The sequence below is a fragment of the Muscardinus avellanarius genome (genome assembly GCF_963383645.1).
Source record: "Muscardinus avellanarius genome assembly, chromosome: X".
Classification (NCBI taxonomy): domain Eukaryota; kingdom Metazoa; phylum Chordata; class Mammalia; order Rodentia; family Gliridae; genus Muscardinus; species Muscardinus avellanarius.
This window is the reverse complement of record NC_137792.1, coordinates 96,685,765-96,700,135: the sequence shown is the minus strand read 5'-3', so window position 1 is coordinate 96,700,135 and position 14,371 is coordinate 96,685,765. Positions and strand designations below refer to the sequence as shown.

Sequence of the window (14,371 nt, the reverse complement as noted above, 5' to 3'; positions counted from 1 at the left end):
CTTACATCTCCCCCCTTAGGAGATTCGCATAGAAATGCAGGTGCCCTCTTAGACTGTTGAAGATTGCACTCCTCCAAACTCCCCCAGAAATAGTGTGGATAGAGAAAGTCAAAGTTCTGACCTTGACAATTTGCCACAATGATGTGACTGCCACAGCTAGCCTTACTCATTCTCTTAGTCAACATTCTCATTTTTATAGTCCAAAATGACTGATCACACAACTTAGAGAAAGAAAGATGTATTTAAACCGGGCATGGTGGTGCAAGCTTGTAATCCTCGTGCTTGGGAGGCAGAAACAGGAGGATCGCGCTGGTTTGATGCCAGCTTGCTGCTGGCTTAAGAGACCCTGTTTCCAAATTTTTAAAAAAGTATAAAATATGTCTGGGAGTGTAGCCCGGAAGTAGAAGGGTTTCCAGGAACCCCAGTACCACTAAAAAAAAAAGTAGAAAGATGTATTTACTCACAGTTTATTTTGTGATTTGGGGTTCAGTTCACACAAGGCTGGGGTCTAAAGCTCGGGTATTGTGGCAGGGAGCAAGGGTGGGGGAGAGAGAAAGAATGCATGCAAGGCTCTGCTTTCACATCATGGAGACTGGGAGCAGAGAAGGAGTGAGTGATCCAGTAAGGGGATTGAAAGACTCAAGCACAATCCCTAAGGCCACACCTGCAGGGATCCACCTTCTCCAGCCACACCCCACCAGCCTAGGTTTCCAAACAGATGCATTCTTTACAATAGATTTATTTACAGATGAAAGCCAACCCTCATAACTTGACTATTAAATCCTGAACATTAATACATGAGCTCCTCTGGGAACATTCTATATTTAACTATAACATTCATATTGGGTTTGAGTGTCCTGGGATAAACCTACCTACCCTTCATATCACTCCCCCTTACCCTAGTGTCCCCAAAACAGCATTACAAATACATTCCTTGTGTATTTGTTGGGAATAAATAACAGATGTGATGAAAATGAAGATCATTAGGTCTTTGCAGTAGAGAAGAAAGTGTTTCAGAGTACTGGGACTGAGAGTGGCAGGGGAAGCTAGGAAAATAAAGGAGGGAAAAGAAATAAATACCAGTCCCACAAGCCACAGTCCCCTGAGTGAAGTGGTCCAACAGGAGGTGAGGCAAAATTAACAGACTGTCTACATTCTTTCTCTCGCCAGGCTATTAAAATTGCAGCTCCAACTAGTTCCCATCTAGATCCTAAGAAGAGCCAAGGTGAGGCCCACTGTCCTTTCAGGGACCTGAGACATTTTCACAAGTGGACATCTTATGGATCAGGTATGTGGGAATTTAGTAAATTCAAATGACTGCAATCAAGTCATTCATGGTCACCCTAGTTTTCCCCAGGGTTCCAAGAGCATCTAGCAGTAGGAGCAGAATGTGGCCTGAGAAACGTGTTGGAAGTACAGCCCATCTCCCTCTACTCTCTCTGGCATTTATAAACATCTTTCCTTGCCTCTCATCTTCACATTGAGATCTATTTAAACAAATCCCAGTGATCTAAAATGTGAATGCTCTTGGGGGGGGCGTCCTATGAGGCAATGACTAAGTCCTATCCCTTCCATATAGAGTAATTTGGCTATTTGATCTTTTTCTCTGAATTAAAGGGATACTATGAAGGCGCACGCTTGTAATCCCAGCATTCGGGAGGCTGAGATAGGAGGATCACGGTTTGCGGCCAGCCTCAGCTTCTTAGTGAGGTCCTTTGCAACTCAATGAGACCTTGTTTCAAAATAAAGAATAAAAATAGGGCTGGGGGTGTAGTTTGGAGTAGAATGCCCTTGGCTTCCATCCCCAGTACCGCAATAAATAAATAAATAAATAAATAAATAAATAAATAAAGGAACACTATGGCACAACAATGCAGAAATGCCTAGCATACTTCATTGCATGCTTAAAAAGGCCTAAGGTGGGGAATTTTATACTGTGGATGTTTTCCTCCAATTAAATAAAAGTACATCTGAACCATTCCCCTGTCTGCTCTGAATGCACCTTCCCCAGGGAGAAGAGACAAGGCCCAACAGCTTTTATTAGCTCTGTCCTCCCTCAGTACCGTCCTTGGTGTACTTGGGGACCACTTGGTCCCTTGCTCTGAGGTCCAGCCCAGGAAGAGGAGTTGCCTTAATTATACTGTCTCCCTGGGTAGGCTATAAATTGTGTTAAGTTACAGAAGGGCTGAAGAGTGACTTCCCATCTGTTTTTTTCACTAAGGCCATTTTTTTGTGAATAGTCCAAGTTTAGCAAGGCTAGCTATCGGCCTGTCTAATCCACCCATGCTTGCTGGTCATCTGTCATGCTCCTTACCTTTACAGAGTATTCTAAAATTTTCTCCCACAGGTGTGTGTGTTATAGCACCCAGTACTTGGAAGGCTGAGAAAAGAGGACCTCAGGTTTGAGGATAGCCTCAGCAACTGAGCAAGATCTTGATTCAAAAGAAAAGTAAGCAGGACATTCAAAAGAAAAATAAGTAAGCACACACCTGTAATCCTAGTACTTGGGAGGCAGAGACAGGAGGATTGTAGGTTCATGACCAGTGTTAGCAATGTAGTAAGGCTCTCTGTAACTTAGTGAAGCCCTGTTTCAAAATAAAAAAAAAATAAGGCTGGGGTGTATAGCACAGAGGTAGAATACCCTGGGTTCAATGCCTGCGATCACAAAAAATAAATAAAGAAAAAGAAAAAGTAAAATGGCCTGGGGGTGTAGCTCAGAGGTAGACCACCCCTGGGTTCAATCTCCAATACTGCAAAAATACAAACTGCTCTCCTTCCCTTACAAAGTCCACTCAGCCTCTGATTCTCTGTTTTTTCCCTTTGGCCTTCTACCAATCCCTGAGGCTCTGTGTTTTCAGATATCTAGACTACAGTTCTAGTAAAGCCCTGTAAACAAAGTGTTACTGTCATTTTTTTGGGGGGAGGATTGAACCCAGGGGCCTTCTACCTCTGAGCTACACCCCCGGCCCTTTTTATTTTTTCTTTTGAAACAAGGTTTTGCTAAATTGCAGAGGGTCTCTCTACATTGCTGAGGCTGGCCTCAAACACGTGATCCTCTTGTCTCAGCCTTTCAAGTACTAGTATTACAGGAGTGCTCCACCACTCTCAGCTTGTCATAATATTTTAGAAGACAAAGTCTCCCCATGTGCCCCGGGCTGGTCTCAAACTTCTGGGCTCAAGCCTCCTGAGGAGTTGGGATTTCAGGTGCATGGCACCACCACATCCAGCTTGTCATAAGTTTTTTGAAAGGCACTGTGGGCCTGCATAAAAAGAGGAATATAATATACAAACAGTTATGCACAGTTTGCTAGTCAGCCAAGATTCTGAGAATGGGGGAGACAGGCTCAGAAATCTGGGAGCTAGTGGCTAAGGACACTACTGGCAGTTATCTTCTTTGAGAGCTAAGAATAGACTCTGTCTAGTGGAGAATTTTCTCTTCCTTCCACTTCCCCCACCTAATTGTCCAAAGCCCCCTCGCCAAGAAAGGAAAAGGGAAATATAAACTTAACACCTCATGCATCTATAGTTTCTATACTTCTCTTGGTTTTTTCCCACACATGATCTCAACTTGATCCTCAAATCCCCACAGCTGTGCAGACTGGGCCACAGAGAGGTTAGTAGTTCACTCTGAGAAACAAAACCCGTTCACTGGCAGAGGCAGGCTGAACCCCCGTTCTCCTGATTCCTGGACCTGTGCTCCGTCGGGACATCACACTGCATTTGCTTTAGATGCTGAGCAAGGCTGTTTGGAAAACAGCCCAGGCCCTTTTCTCCTTGTTGATACAAATTATGTGCAGGTCTTGGATTTATAAAAGCAATGGCAAATTGAAAAGGGAAGAGAGGGTAACTAGAAGCAAACGAAAGACCCCATTTTTATCCCTCTAATAAAGTCGACAACACAGAAATAAATCTGCAATGGAAGAAGAGTTTCTATTTGTGTAATGTTGAGTACTTCCAGACACTGCAATGCCGAGTATCTCCTGTTCTCTTTTTGATGAAAGCCTCAAGCTACAAATAAGGAAGTATGGTTCTGTGCTTCATTATTACTAGGTATAATAGGGGATTCAAAGATCTGAATGTGAATGAAAACAGGATCTGCAAATGCAGCGGGGAGAAATAGACTGCTAGGTGGGGTGAGAAAAGAATCCCTCTATTAGAATGTTTACCATCTAGAAGAGCGTGGTGGCGCACACTTGTAATCCCCAGGCTTGGGAGGCGGAGATAGGAGGATCACGCAGGTTTGAAGCCAGCCGTGTGTGCAGGCTTAGGAGACCCTGTTTCCAAATATAAAATAGGTCTGGGAGTGTAGCCCAGAGGTAGACGGGCTTCCAGGAACCTCAGTACCACCAAAAAATAAATAAATAAAATAAAATAAGAATGTTTACCATCTTTGCAATCCCATAGGCAGGAGGTGAACATCTTCCTAAATTGTGCAGTCAGCTCATGCTATTTGGGGATACATTATCAAAACTGGGGGCTGGCCAAGCACCTGGCCTATCTTTTGCTTCAATATGATCATTTCTGTGGTGTTGTCACCTCCACTGGATGGGACAAAGATGAGTGTCCAGATTTGGAATCTTCATTATCTGGGATGCAGTTGTAATCAAGTTGACAACACAGAAATAGGTCTGCAGTTGTAACTATGAAAATGTTTGAAAAAAAAAAGTAATCGGGCAGTAAAGCAGATTACTCTCCTGGGTCAGTTCACTTTTCTCCCTGAAAGCATTCCTATAGCTACTCTGGTTACACGTTCTCAGTGGGTTCCTTAAGTCATCATATAAAGGTTAAAATGCTTTTAAAAGCAGGAGTGTTTCGTTCTCGAATTTGTTTCTCACAGCTGGCACGTTAATGCTTATGTATGGGCATCACGCCAACTATTCCCAGCTTCTTTCGTTTTAATGTTGGCTTTCCAATGTGTATAATAATTTGAGTAGGTTCACAAGGTTTCAACACCTAAAGCAGTGATTACATTTCATTATCAAAATCTTGTAGCCCTAGTCATACCAAATCAATGAGCAACATTGTTATACTTAAGACACAGGTTTGGGGGCTGCCCCACCCTCATCCATTTCTGGATGTGTATCTCACCCTCCCTCCACATCCCCCTCAAACTCCCTGCCTGGCTGAGATGACTCTCGCAGCACCCCCCCCCCACTTCTCTGTCATTATCTTGGATGACTGCCCAAACCCTAGCCCCCACCTTCAAGGAGAGGGGGTGACCTCAAGGCTGGAACTGGGACTGGAGGGGAGCCAGTGGGGCATGCCAGTATAGTTTCAAGGAGTGAGTCCTGGGAACGAGGGGAAGTTCATTTAACTTATTAATAGCTCCTATAAAATGCCAGATGGGCTGCGAAGCCAAAAGCAATGCTTTGAATGAGGTTTGTGTATTATCAATGCATTTAAGTGATCCATAGTATCTTCGTCTCTCTGCTAGTGAGAAACCAGCCAAAATTAAGCGAACTGGCTAACTGCTAAGAGGTGATTTCAAATGTGTTTGATGAAACCCAGTTATCATCGTTTTTAAGCATTTGGGCCCTAAGCAGGCAAGTTTCTGACAACCCTCTTGAAACAGAGTAAATCAATAAATATACACCTGTATTCGCCCATCACTGCTTACTTCAAGCATCTTTCCTCTGACTGATTCACACTATGTGGTGGCCTCCCCCCCCCCGCCCTCTCTCTATCATAGTAGGGATGGAACCCAGGAACATTCTACCTGAGATAAACCCCCAGCCATATTTCATTTTTTTTAAATTTTGAAATGTAGTCTTGCTAAGTTGCCAAGGATCTCAGTTGTAAGGCTGTCCTCTAACCTGTAATCCTCTGGTCTCAGCCTTCCATGGCATGTGTCACAGTGTCTGGCTTGCTTTTTTAATAAGACACCTTTAAGAGTTATTAAAGTGGCTTCTAAAACTTAGATTTGGTAATAACTAATAGCAATGGGCCTGGGATTTTTAAAGCGCATCTGGAAAAACTGCAAGAGAAGTGAGAAGTCCTTATTTAGCACTGCCATAAGTGAAAGTGCTTCTGAATTAAGAAAATAGGAGGAAGAAATAACAAAACAGATATAACTTTGGAAACACTTGAGAAAGCAATTTGTTTAGCCACATAAACAATCCCTCTAGCTATATAAATCAGGCTGGCCTTGAACTCCTGGCCTCAAACCACACCTCTGTTGGAAGTACAAGCAGAAGCTGACTTAAAACTTTTCTTCCCTCACAATCACACCTATTATACTGTCCTTGACCATACAAATATAGATGTCACAACAACCCACCTCCCCAATCCAAATGTCATTTCCAAAAGCAAAAAAAAAAAGTTCCTTCTTTATGTAGTACTGGGTCTCCAAGCTGTAATCTCTGAGAAAAGAGTCTTAGACAATTGTTTAAACAACCTTTATTACCTGCCTCTGACATTACCCGGGGGTACAAAGCAGGGGATGTTTGAGCCTCTTGTCCCATGGATGAAGCAGACACTGTGATAACAACTGAATCATTAGAGGGGAGGCATTTGGAAGTATGGGATGATGCATTGGGTGGCGGATGGCCAATCTAGTAAAACTCAGTCTAAGTTACCTTTGGGATGAGAACTGGGGAGGCAAGAAGACCATGCAGTTGGGGTCATGTATCTTCCCCTCCCAGTGAGTACCCCTCCCCCTTCAGCCACCATTAAGTCCATTCTATTTCCCAGACTGGTCCTAGTGTCCAGCTAGCTCTCTGCTGAAAGAGAGAGGGAGGGAAAAGATGTCTGAAGTCTCTTCATTTTCTTTGTTTCTGTCCCTAAGGCAACAGGAAGCTGGAGCTGCTGCAGCCGGCCTGGCAGGGATGGCCAGCCCCTTTGGCTCTGCAGAGTGAGCGGTCCCTGGAGCAGCTGCCAGTGAGATGGCCCAGGGTTCTGCTAGACTCCATTGCTTCGGTTCAGTGCCAAGTGTTGGATGTGTTGGATTCAGTTCCCAGAGGGCTGGAGCGGCGGGATCGTGGCTGTCTGAAGAGAGCAGAGGCAGTTTAGTGAAGTTAGAGCTGCAGGGTTGAGGTGGAGGAGGCAGGAGGACAGAGGAAGGTGGTTCTCCTTTCAGGGTCTTCCAGACAAGGTCTCCAGGCCTCTCCTCACTGTCTGGGCCTCAGGTGAGGCTCAACCCTGGAAGGAGAGGAAAGGGCGAGAGCCACGCCCAGGGCTAAGCAAGAAGAGGAGGGCATGAGGGAGCAGGCAGGTGAGCTGGGGGAGCTGAGGCTGTGATTCTAGACCCTCTCAGCACCCTGGACCGGGGCAGGCTGCGGCCCTGGGACAAGCTGGAGGTGGCCCTGGGCCAGGGAGCCGGCGGCAGTCTCGGCATCGGCGGCTGGGGCCCATTCGTGCTCAGTGCAGGCCTGGGGCAGCTCGTCCTTGGCCTCGACGAGCTTGCGGGAGCGGGTGTAGGCCAAGATGAGGCCGCCGGCCAGGCAGGCGTAGAAGATCATGATGAGCAGGATGTAGAGATAGGCGTCGTCGCTCTTGGCGCTGGTCACCTCGCGGCCCACGAAAGGGTCAGGCACGACCCCCATGCCCATGCTTGGGCCGGAGCCGGCGCCCAGGCCGCTGGCATTACCACGATGGTGCAGCTCTAGCAGCAGGCGACTCAAGAGGGTGTGCAGCCGATGGCTCCCGCTGCAGTTCATGGCTGTCCAGGAGTGACACGGCGGCTCCAGGTCGCTACTGATCTTGCCCCCTGAGCGAAGGGGAGCAAGCAGGCCGAGCGGGCGGGTGGGCCGGCGCAGCGAGGGCCACTGGGATAGTGGCGGCGACACCTAGCTCTGAGGCGGGTGCTCAGTGGCTAGGGGCGCGGGCCGCCAGGCCTCCTTATCCCCTCACCCGCGCCCCTCCTCCCCTTCCCCACCACGCCCCCTCCGGCCCGCTGCCGCCTCTTCCCAGGCTCTGGCTGTCTCGCCGCTGCTTGGGGAAAGGGGACAGCTGGTGGGGGAGGAGAAGGGGCCAAGGGAGGGGGCAAGCCTAGGGGAAGGGTGGAGGGTGGAGGGAGCGGGGGCTCGGAATGCGGGAGGCCTCAGGCAGCAGAGGCTGCCAGAGCCAAGCCGGGACCCTGGGCTGCAGAACAGAATTCCTTCCAAGTTCTGGCCACCTGCCCTGCAGGCCGGGTTTTGGAATAGAGCAGCCGGGTCCCCCAACGCAGGACCTGCCCTGGGGCGCTCCAGCGAGACCTCAGATGCCTTCCTCTTCCGGCAGCTTTCGCATAACATGGCAGCAGAGAGCACTGATCCACATCTTATGCAGATTACTCCCAAGACAAGGACCTTGGGCTATCTTTCTAGCCCCCATACCTTTTTCACACCCTACACTTCTGTTGCAAAGAGAGCATCTTATTCAGAAGCTGCTCAAGTCAGATTTGGCTACTGTGTGGTCTGGTACCTGCTTAGAAGGCCAACTTAGAGCAAGACTACCAGGTTATTCAAAATGACAGTCGATGATAAGCCAGACTGCTGGGAAGTACCCTGGTCTGATCTCCTGCGGTGCTTTCTGAGAGGCCCACACATCCTGGCATGTTATTGTAGCACCTATAATGTGACTCTGGTAAAGATGGTAAACCATTTTCCCAAAACTTAAGCTAAGTTCTTTCATTAGGAGGAACAGGCACAGCTAGGCCGATGACATGTGTCTGTAATTCCAATCATTTGGGAGACCGAGGCAGAAGGATCCCAGGTCAGCCTCACAACTTAATAAGAACCTGCCTCGAAAAAAATTAAAAGGGTTGGGCATGTAGCTCCCTGTTCTGCCAGAAAAGGGGGGGGCATTAAATAAAAGACCAAAAGATCATGTGACTTACCCTCTCTAGATGTCTCAGGATGTGAAAATTATCAGTTCTGGAAAATCTGTTCACCTCACTCCCAGTTAGGCCAGAACATAGCTAAGAATTAGAAGCAGGTTTAGGCCCTGATGGCTTCTGGGGTAATTCTATTTTCTCAGGAGGTATCTTCTTATAAAAGAAAGCAAGGTCCTGAGAAATAGATCTAGTTAGACTGTTAAACTTAAATGAACCTAGACTTCACAAAAGAAAAGATTAATTTGTACATAGTGATGTAAGAAAAGGTAGTGCTAGTCAGGTCCAGTTCAGTATTGTCACCAAATTAGAATAGAAGGAAAAGAAGAAAAGAACATACACATATGCATACCTCGAATAACAATCTGAGACAGGAGGCTGAGACAGGAGGATTCCAGGTTCAAGGTCAGTGACAGCAACTTAAGACCCTGTTTCAAAAATTTAAAAAGTGCTAGGGGTATAGCTAAGAGTACCAAAAATACTCTGGTATTCCTCAGTACTTTGGTACTCTTCAGTACCAAAAATAAATCAAAATTAAAAGAAAGGTTTTCTGGTGTCTCTGCCCCAGCCATCCTTCAGCCCACTACTTACTCAGGGGCTGCAGCCTCCTGTGTATTGAGGTGAGGTTAGCACCAAACTCTTCAGGGGCTCAAATAGAGTCTTGCTTCCCAGCCTTTCCAAAGACCTCAATGACTTCTCACATGACCCTGACTGCTGCAATGCCTTCACCTCAGAGGAGCTCAGGGAACAATTGTTAAGGTGACTTGGCATGATGAATGCCCAGGACACACCTAGGGACTTCTCAAAGCAATGTCAATACAGTGATACTACTCTTGAGCAAAAATACTATTCTTTTTAAAACTTTTTTATTGGTGTATTATATTCATACATCATATTGGGGTAAAACACTTGTGTGTACATACATGTACACATCACTGATTTAACCCCTACCCAATTCCTACTCCATTCCCTCCCCGTCCCTCCTTCCCTTGCTTGGCTTAGTGGTTGACTTCGATATGTTTAAGTACATTGTGTGTTTTAGAGATTTTCCTTCTTGCCCCTTCCTTTCTCCTCCTTTAGGTTGTCTTGTTTGCTCTTCTATAGGATTTCCTTTTTCAAGAGTTCCTCCTATGACCCATTTCTCCCTAGCTCTCATATATACTATTCTTATCGGTTTGTTTGTTTGTTTTGAGTACTGGGAATTAAGCCCAGGGCATTCTACCTCCAAGCTATAACCCAACCCCCACCCCTTTTTAATTTTGAAACAGGTTCTCACTAAGTAACTGAAGTACTTGCTAAGTTGCTGTGGCTGGCCTTGAACCTGTAATACTCCTGCCTCAGCCTCCAAGTACTGGTATATACAGGTGCATGCCACTGCCACACCAGGATAGATAGCTCTTTTCTGTTAAACATACCCCAAAATATCTGGCTTCTGCACTATGACAAAGAATAATCACTTAAACTTATATTGTACTTTTCAACAGCCTTATGAACTTATAGGATTATTCTTTTTTCAGGAGAAGAGACTGAAGTTACAAGTTGTTAAATAGCAAGACTAGAATTACAAAGTTTGATCTTGTTCTTCTCAATCCTACCACATTAGTCTTGTCACCTGTGTGGTATTCATGAGCTACCTCCATTTCTGTACTCTACCTCCTCTGGAACCTTCTAGAATCCAGTGCATATGTGTTATTTCATCCATTCCTTCCTCCCTTCCAAACCTGTGTCCCTCCCATCTCAGCCTACTGGAATTGCAGGTGTGTGCTACTGCGCCTGGCTAGAGTCAAGTGCATTCTACCACAACTGCTCTCTGAGTTTGCCAGTGACCTCCTGGCCAAATTCAGGGGTCTCTGCTCGATTTGCTTCTTTGACCTTGAGGACGAATTTGATATCGCCAGCCACCCACTCCTTCCTGTAACGGTCCAACCCTTGGCTCTCATGGCATTGCATTCTCAAGTTTCTCTCCTTATCTCTCTGACCCATCAGTCTCTGTCTTCTCTGCTGGCTCCTTTCCTTTCCTCCTCCCATTAACTGTTAGAATCGCAAAGACTCAGTCCTCAGTATTCTTAACATTAAAACATTAATTTCCTTGGAAAGCGGCTCTTTCCATGGTTTCACCTACCACCTGGTATATATTTAGTCCAATGTGAATCTCTATCTCTGATTCTTTATTAGTAAGTAGCATCTCTCAGATCCACCGGCTCCTTCCTTTCCAGTTTTATTTCCACAAGCTTAATCCAAGCTCTCATTACCTCGGGTCAAATATGCAGACTGAGAGTCTCTTGGCAGATCTCCCTGCACACAACCCAATCCACCATGCTTTGGCTGCAGTAATTCTTCAACATCACTTCCATCAGTTCTCGGCTATGTGCAGAAGCCCGAAGTTACTCCTCACTGCTTCTTTAATGGTGCCCAATTGTTAGTGAGCCTTAAGTCCTTTTCACCAATAAACACTATCTCTTCCTCCTCCCAGCTGGAAAAATAGCACATTTCTGAAATTCGTCTTCAATACTTTGTGCCTTTAGCCTTCCTCAAAAGTAAATTCCTGAAGGAAGACTTGCTCCATATATATATATTCTAAGACTCTTTATAATTCAACCCTCCTGGCTCTATCCTAATTCAGATCCCAGGATTCAATGCAGAAATCTTGCAAAACACAGAAAACCACAAAGAAGCTTGGCGTGGTGGCACACATCAGGAATCCCAATACTTGGGAGGCTAAGACAGGAAGATTGCACGTTTGCAACCAGCCCCAGCAAGCAGTGAGACCCTGTTTCAAAAAATAAAATAAAATAGGGCTGGTGGCATAGCTTGGAGGTAGAATGCCCTGGGCTTGATCTCTAGTAACACACACACACACACACACACACACACACACACACACTGTTTGACTCTACATCTTTCTCACTTGATATAGTGTGAATTTTTCCCATGTCACTTATTATTTTTCTATTATATTATTTCATTGTCTACACAGTATTCCAGACTATGGATCTGCTATTATTTATTTTAATTAGCCCTTACTTTAAGACTTCTGGTATTTCCAGGATTCTACTATAAAAATTAATGTTTTGAAGCTGGATATGGTGGCACACACTTGTAATCCCAGCACTTGGGAGGCTGAGACAGCAGGGTCGCACAGGTTTGAAGCTAGCTACTTAGTGAGACTCTCAGCAACTTAGTAAGACCCTGTTTCCAAATAAAGTATAAAATAAGTGTGGGAGTATAGCCCAGAGATAGAAAAGCACCTGAGTTCCACCCCCAGCACCAGAAAAAATTAGTGTTTTAATGATTACATACAAAGCTACTTCTAATTCCATTAAAGGAAACCATTTCAACCAAGTGAAAGCAAATTACTAACTTACACAAGACTGGCATGAGTGGCAGAATATACATATAAGGAGTGGAATAGAAATGGATAACAGTAATAAAATTTAAATAGGCCCAACTCTGAGAAAACAACAACAACAGGTGTGTTTAAAGATTCTAGTTTTCTTTTTACACTGGGGGCTGCTGGGCATTCCTTCAAATCCTAGTTACAGGCCAGCCCTGAATGGCTGAGATGCCAGCTTTATTTCTGCCATAGTTAATAAAACCACAAATCCATTGGATAAAAACTGGTTCTAATTCCTCCCTACCTGTCCATCCCCCGCCCATATCTGTCAAATAATCATCTTCTGGGATTCATTTATTTCCTGTATAGCAATCAAGTGTGTTGAGAAAGGGAATTAATTTATAATCATATATTTAGACTTTCAAATCATGTCAATGTTGCTTTAAAAGTAAAGTCGAGGCAGCTGGGCATGGTGGCACTTGCTTGTAATCTTAGTTTTTTGGGGGAGGCTGAGACAAGAGGATGGCAGGTCTGAGGTCAGCCTTAGCAACTTAGCAAGACTTTCAGCAACTTAGTGAAACTCTGCTTCAAAATAAAAATTAAAAAGGGCTGGGGGTTTAACTCAGAAGTAGAATACCCCTAGGTTCCATCTCAAGTACCGGAAAATAAAAAGTACAATTGAGCCGCCATGGACTAGGAAATGCTTTCACTGTTCCTAGAGACTATGAGCACTCCCTGCCAATTGTATGGCTCTGTGGAAGTCAGTTGAATTGAACTGAGCTGAATTTGGCTAGTTTCCCAAGGCCAGTCACAGATGGTAAGCTCTATTGGAGTCCAGGAGACTGGTGGTCACAATGACTCCAAAGGAGAGGAGAAAAGAATTCTCATTAAGTACCAACAGACTGAGAATGCATCATTCCATCATTCCACAAGTGGATGCTGCGAGCTAATGTTGTGCAAGGCCCTGCACTGGTTCCTGGAGACACATCGGGGAGCAAGTCACATCAGTGAACAGTCTGTGCTTTTGTAACGCTCACAGCGACTTCTTTGTGAATTGGAACACTAGGGAGCACCAGGACATGAAGATGGGTGAGCAGCAGAAATGGAGGCCAGCCAGAATTCTGGTTTGGAGAGAACTGTGACTCTGGACCCATGCTTTAAGCACTAGAGTCCAAAGCCTTGTCTATAAAAAGGAAGATTCCAGGCAGTCTGAGCCAACTGTCCTCAGCTACTTTGTGACTCCCCTTATGACCTCCTAGTATAAGGAAAAATCTCAAGGGCATGACCTGCCACAAGCCACTCCAGCAGGACCATTCTCAAAAGACAGCCAAGAATAAATGAGGAAGTCCCTAGGTCCAACTGGTATGGCTCAGTTGTTCCCTGGGAATATGCACAGGATTAGGGGGTAACTAGGATTTGATGAAGATCGTGATATTCATGTTTGGGAATGGGCCTTAGAAGTGCTTCACATGCTTACCTTAGAGACTTCTTAGGGAAGTTAGTGGGTATGTAAAGAGATTTTGCAACGTCCTGATCACATATTGGGGCATCAAATACTATGCTCCCTGATCTCATTTATCAAATGCCTAGCATGTGCTAGGCATACTACACACAATATGCTAAGTAATCTTACAATAACCCTATGAAGTGGTCAGGGTGATGTTAATATATTTAGTAGAGCTAGGCATGGTGGTACACATGTATAGTCCCAGTACTTGGGAGGCTGAAACAGGAGGATTTCATGTTTGAGGCCAGTAAGAGGTAACTTGATGAACCCATGTTTCAAAATATAAGATAAAATAGGGTTAGGAGCCGGGCGTGGTGGCGCACGCTTGTAATCCCCGCGCTGGGGAGGCAGAGACAGGAGGATCTCGCAGGTTGGAAGCCAGCCGCCCACGCTGGCTTAGGAGACCCTGTTTCCAAATAAAAATGTAAAAATAGGTCTGGGAGTCTAGCCCGGAGGTAGAAGGGCTTCCAGAAACCCCAGTACCACCAAACAATAAAATAAAATAGGGTTAGGGGTGTAGCTCAGTAGTAGAATGCCCCGGGGTTCTATCCCCAATTATCACACACGCACACGCGCGCACACACACACACACACACACACACACGTGCACACACACAAAAAAAATTTAATTACTGTTCATGGTGGTACACACCCAGTACTTGGGAGGCTGAGACAGGAGGATTTTAAGTTCAAGGCCAGCCTTGGCAATTTAGCCAGACCC

The 14,371-nt window shown here is 45.5% G+C and overlaps 1 protein-coding gene across 1 annotated transcript; it reads right to left on the bottom strand.

Annotated features, from left to right (window-relative positions):
* Positions 1–7,238: 7,238 nt before the first annotated feature.
* On the bottom strand, positions 7,239–7,655 carry KCNE5 (potassium voltage-gated channel subfamily E regulatory subunit 5; the record flags this gene model as incomplete). The annotated part of the gene is made up of 1 exon (XM_080718964.1): positions 7,239–7,655. The coding sequence occupies one exon, from the start codon at positions 7,653–7,655 to the stop codon at positions 7,239–7,241; it is 417 nt and encodes a 138-aa protein (XP_080575090.1).
* Positions 7,656–14,371: the final 6,716 nt, after the last annotated feature.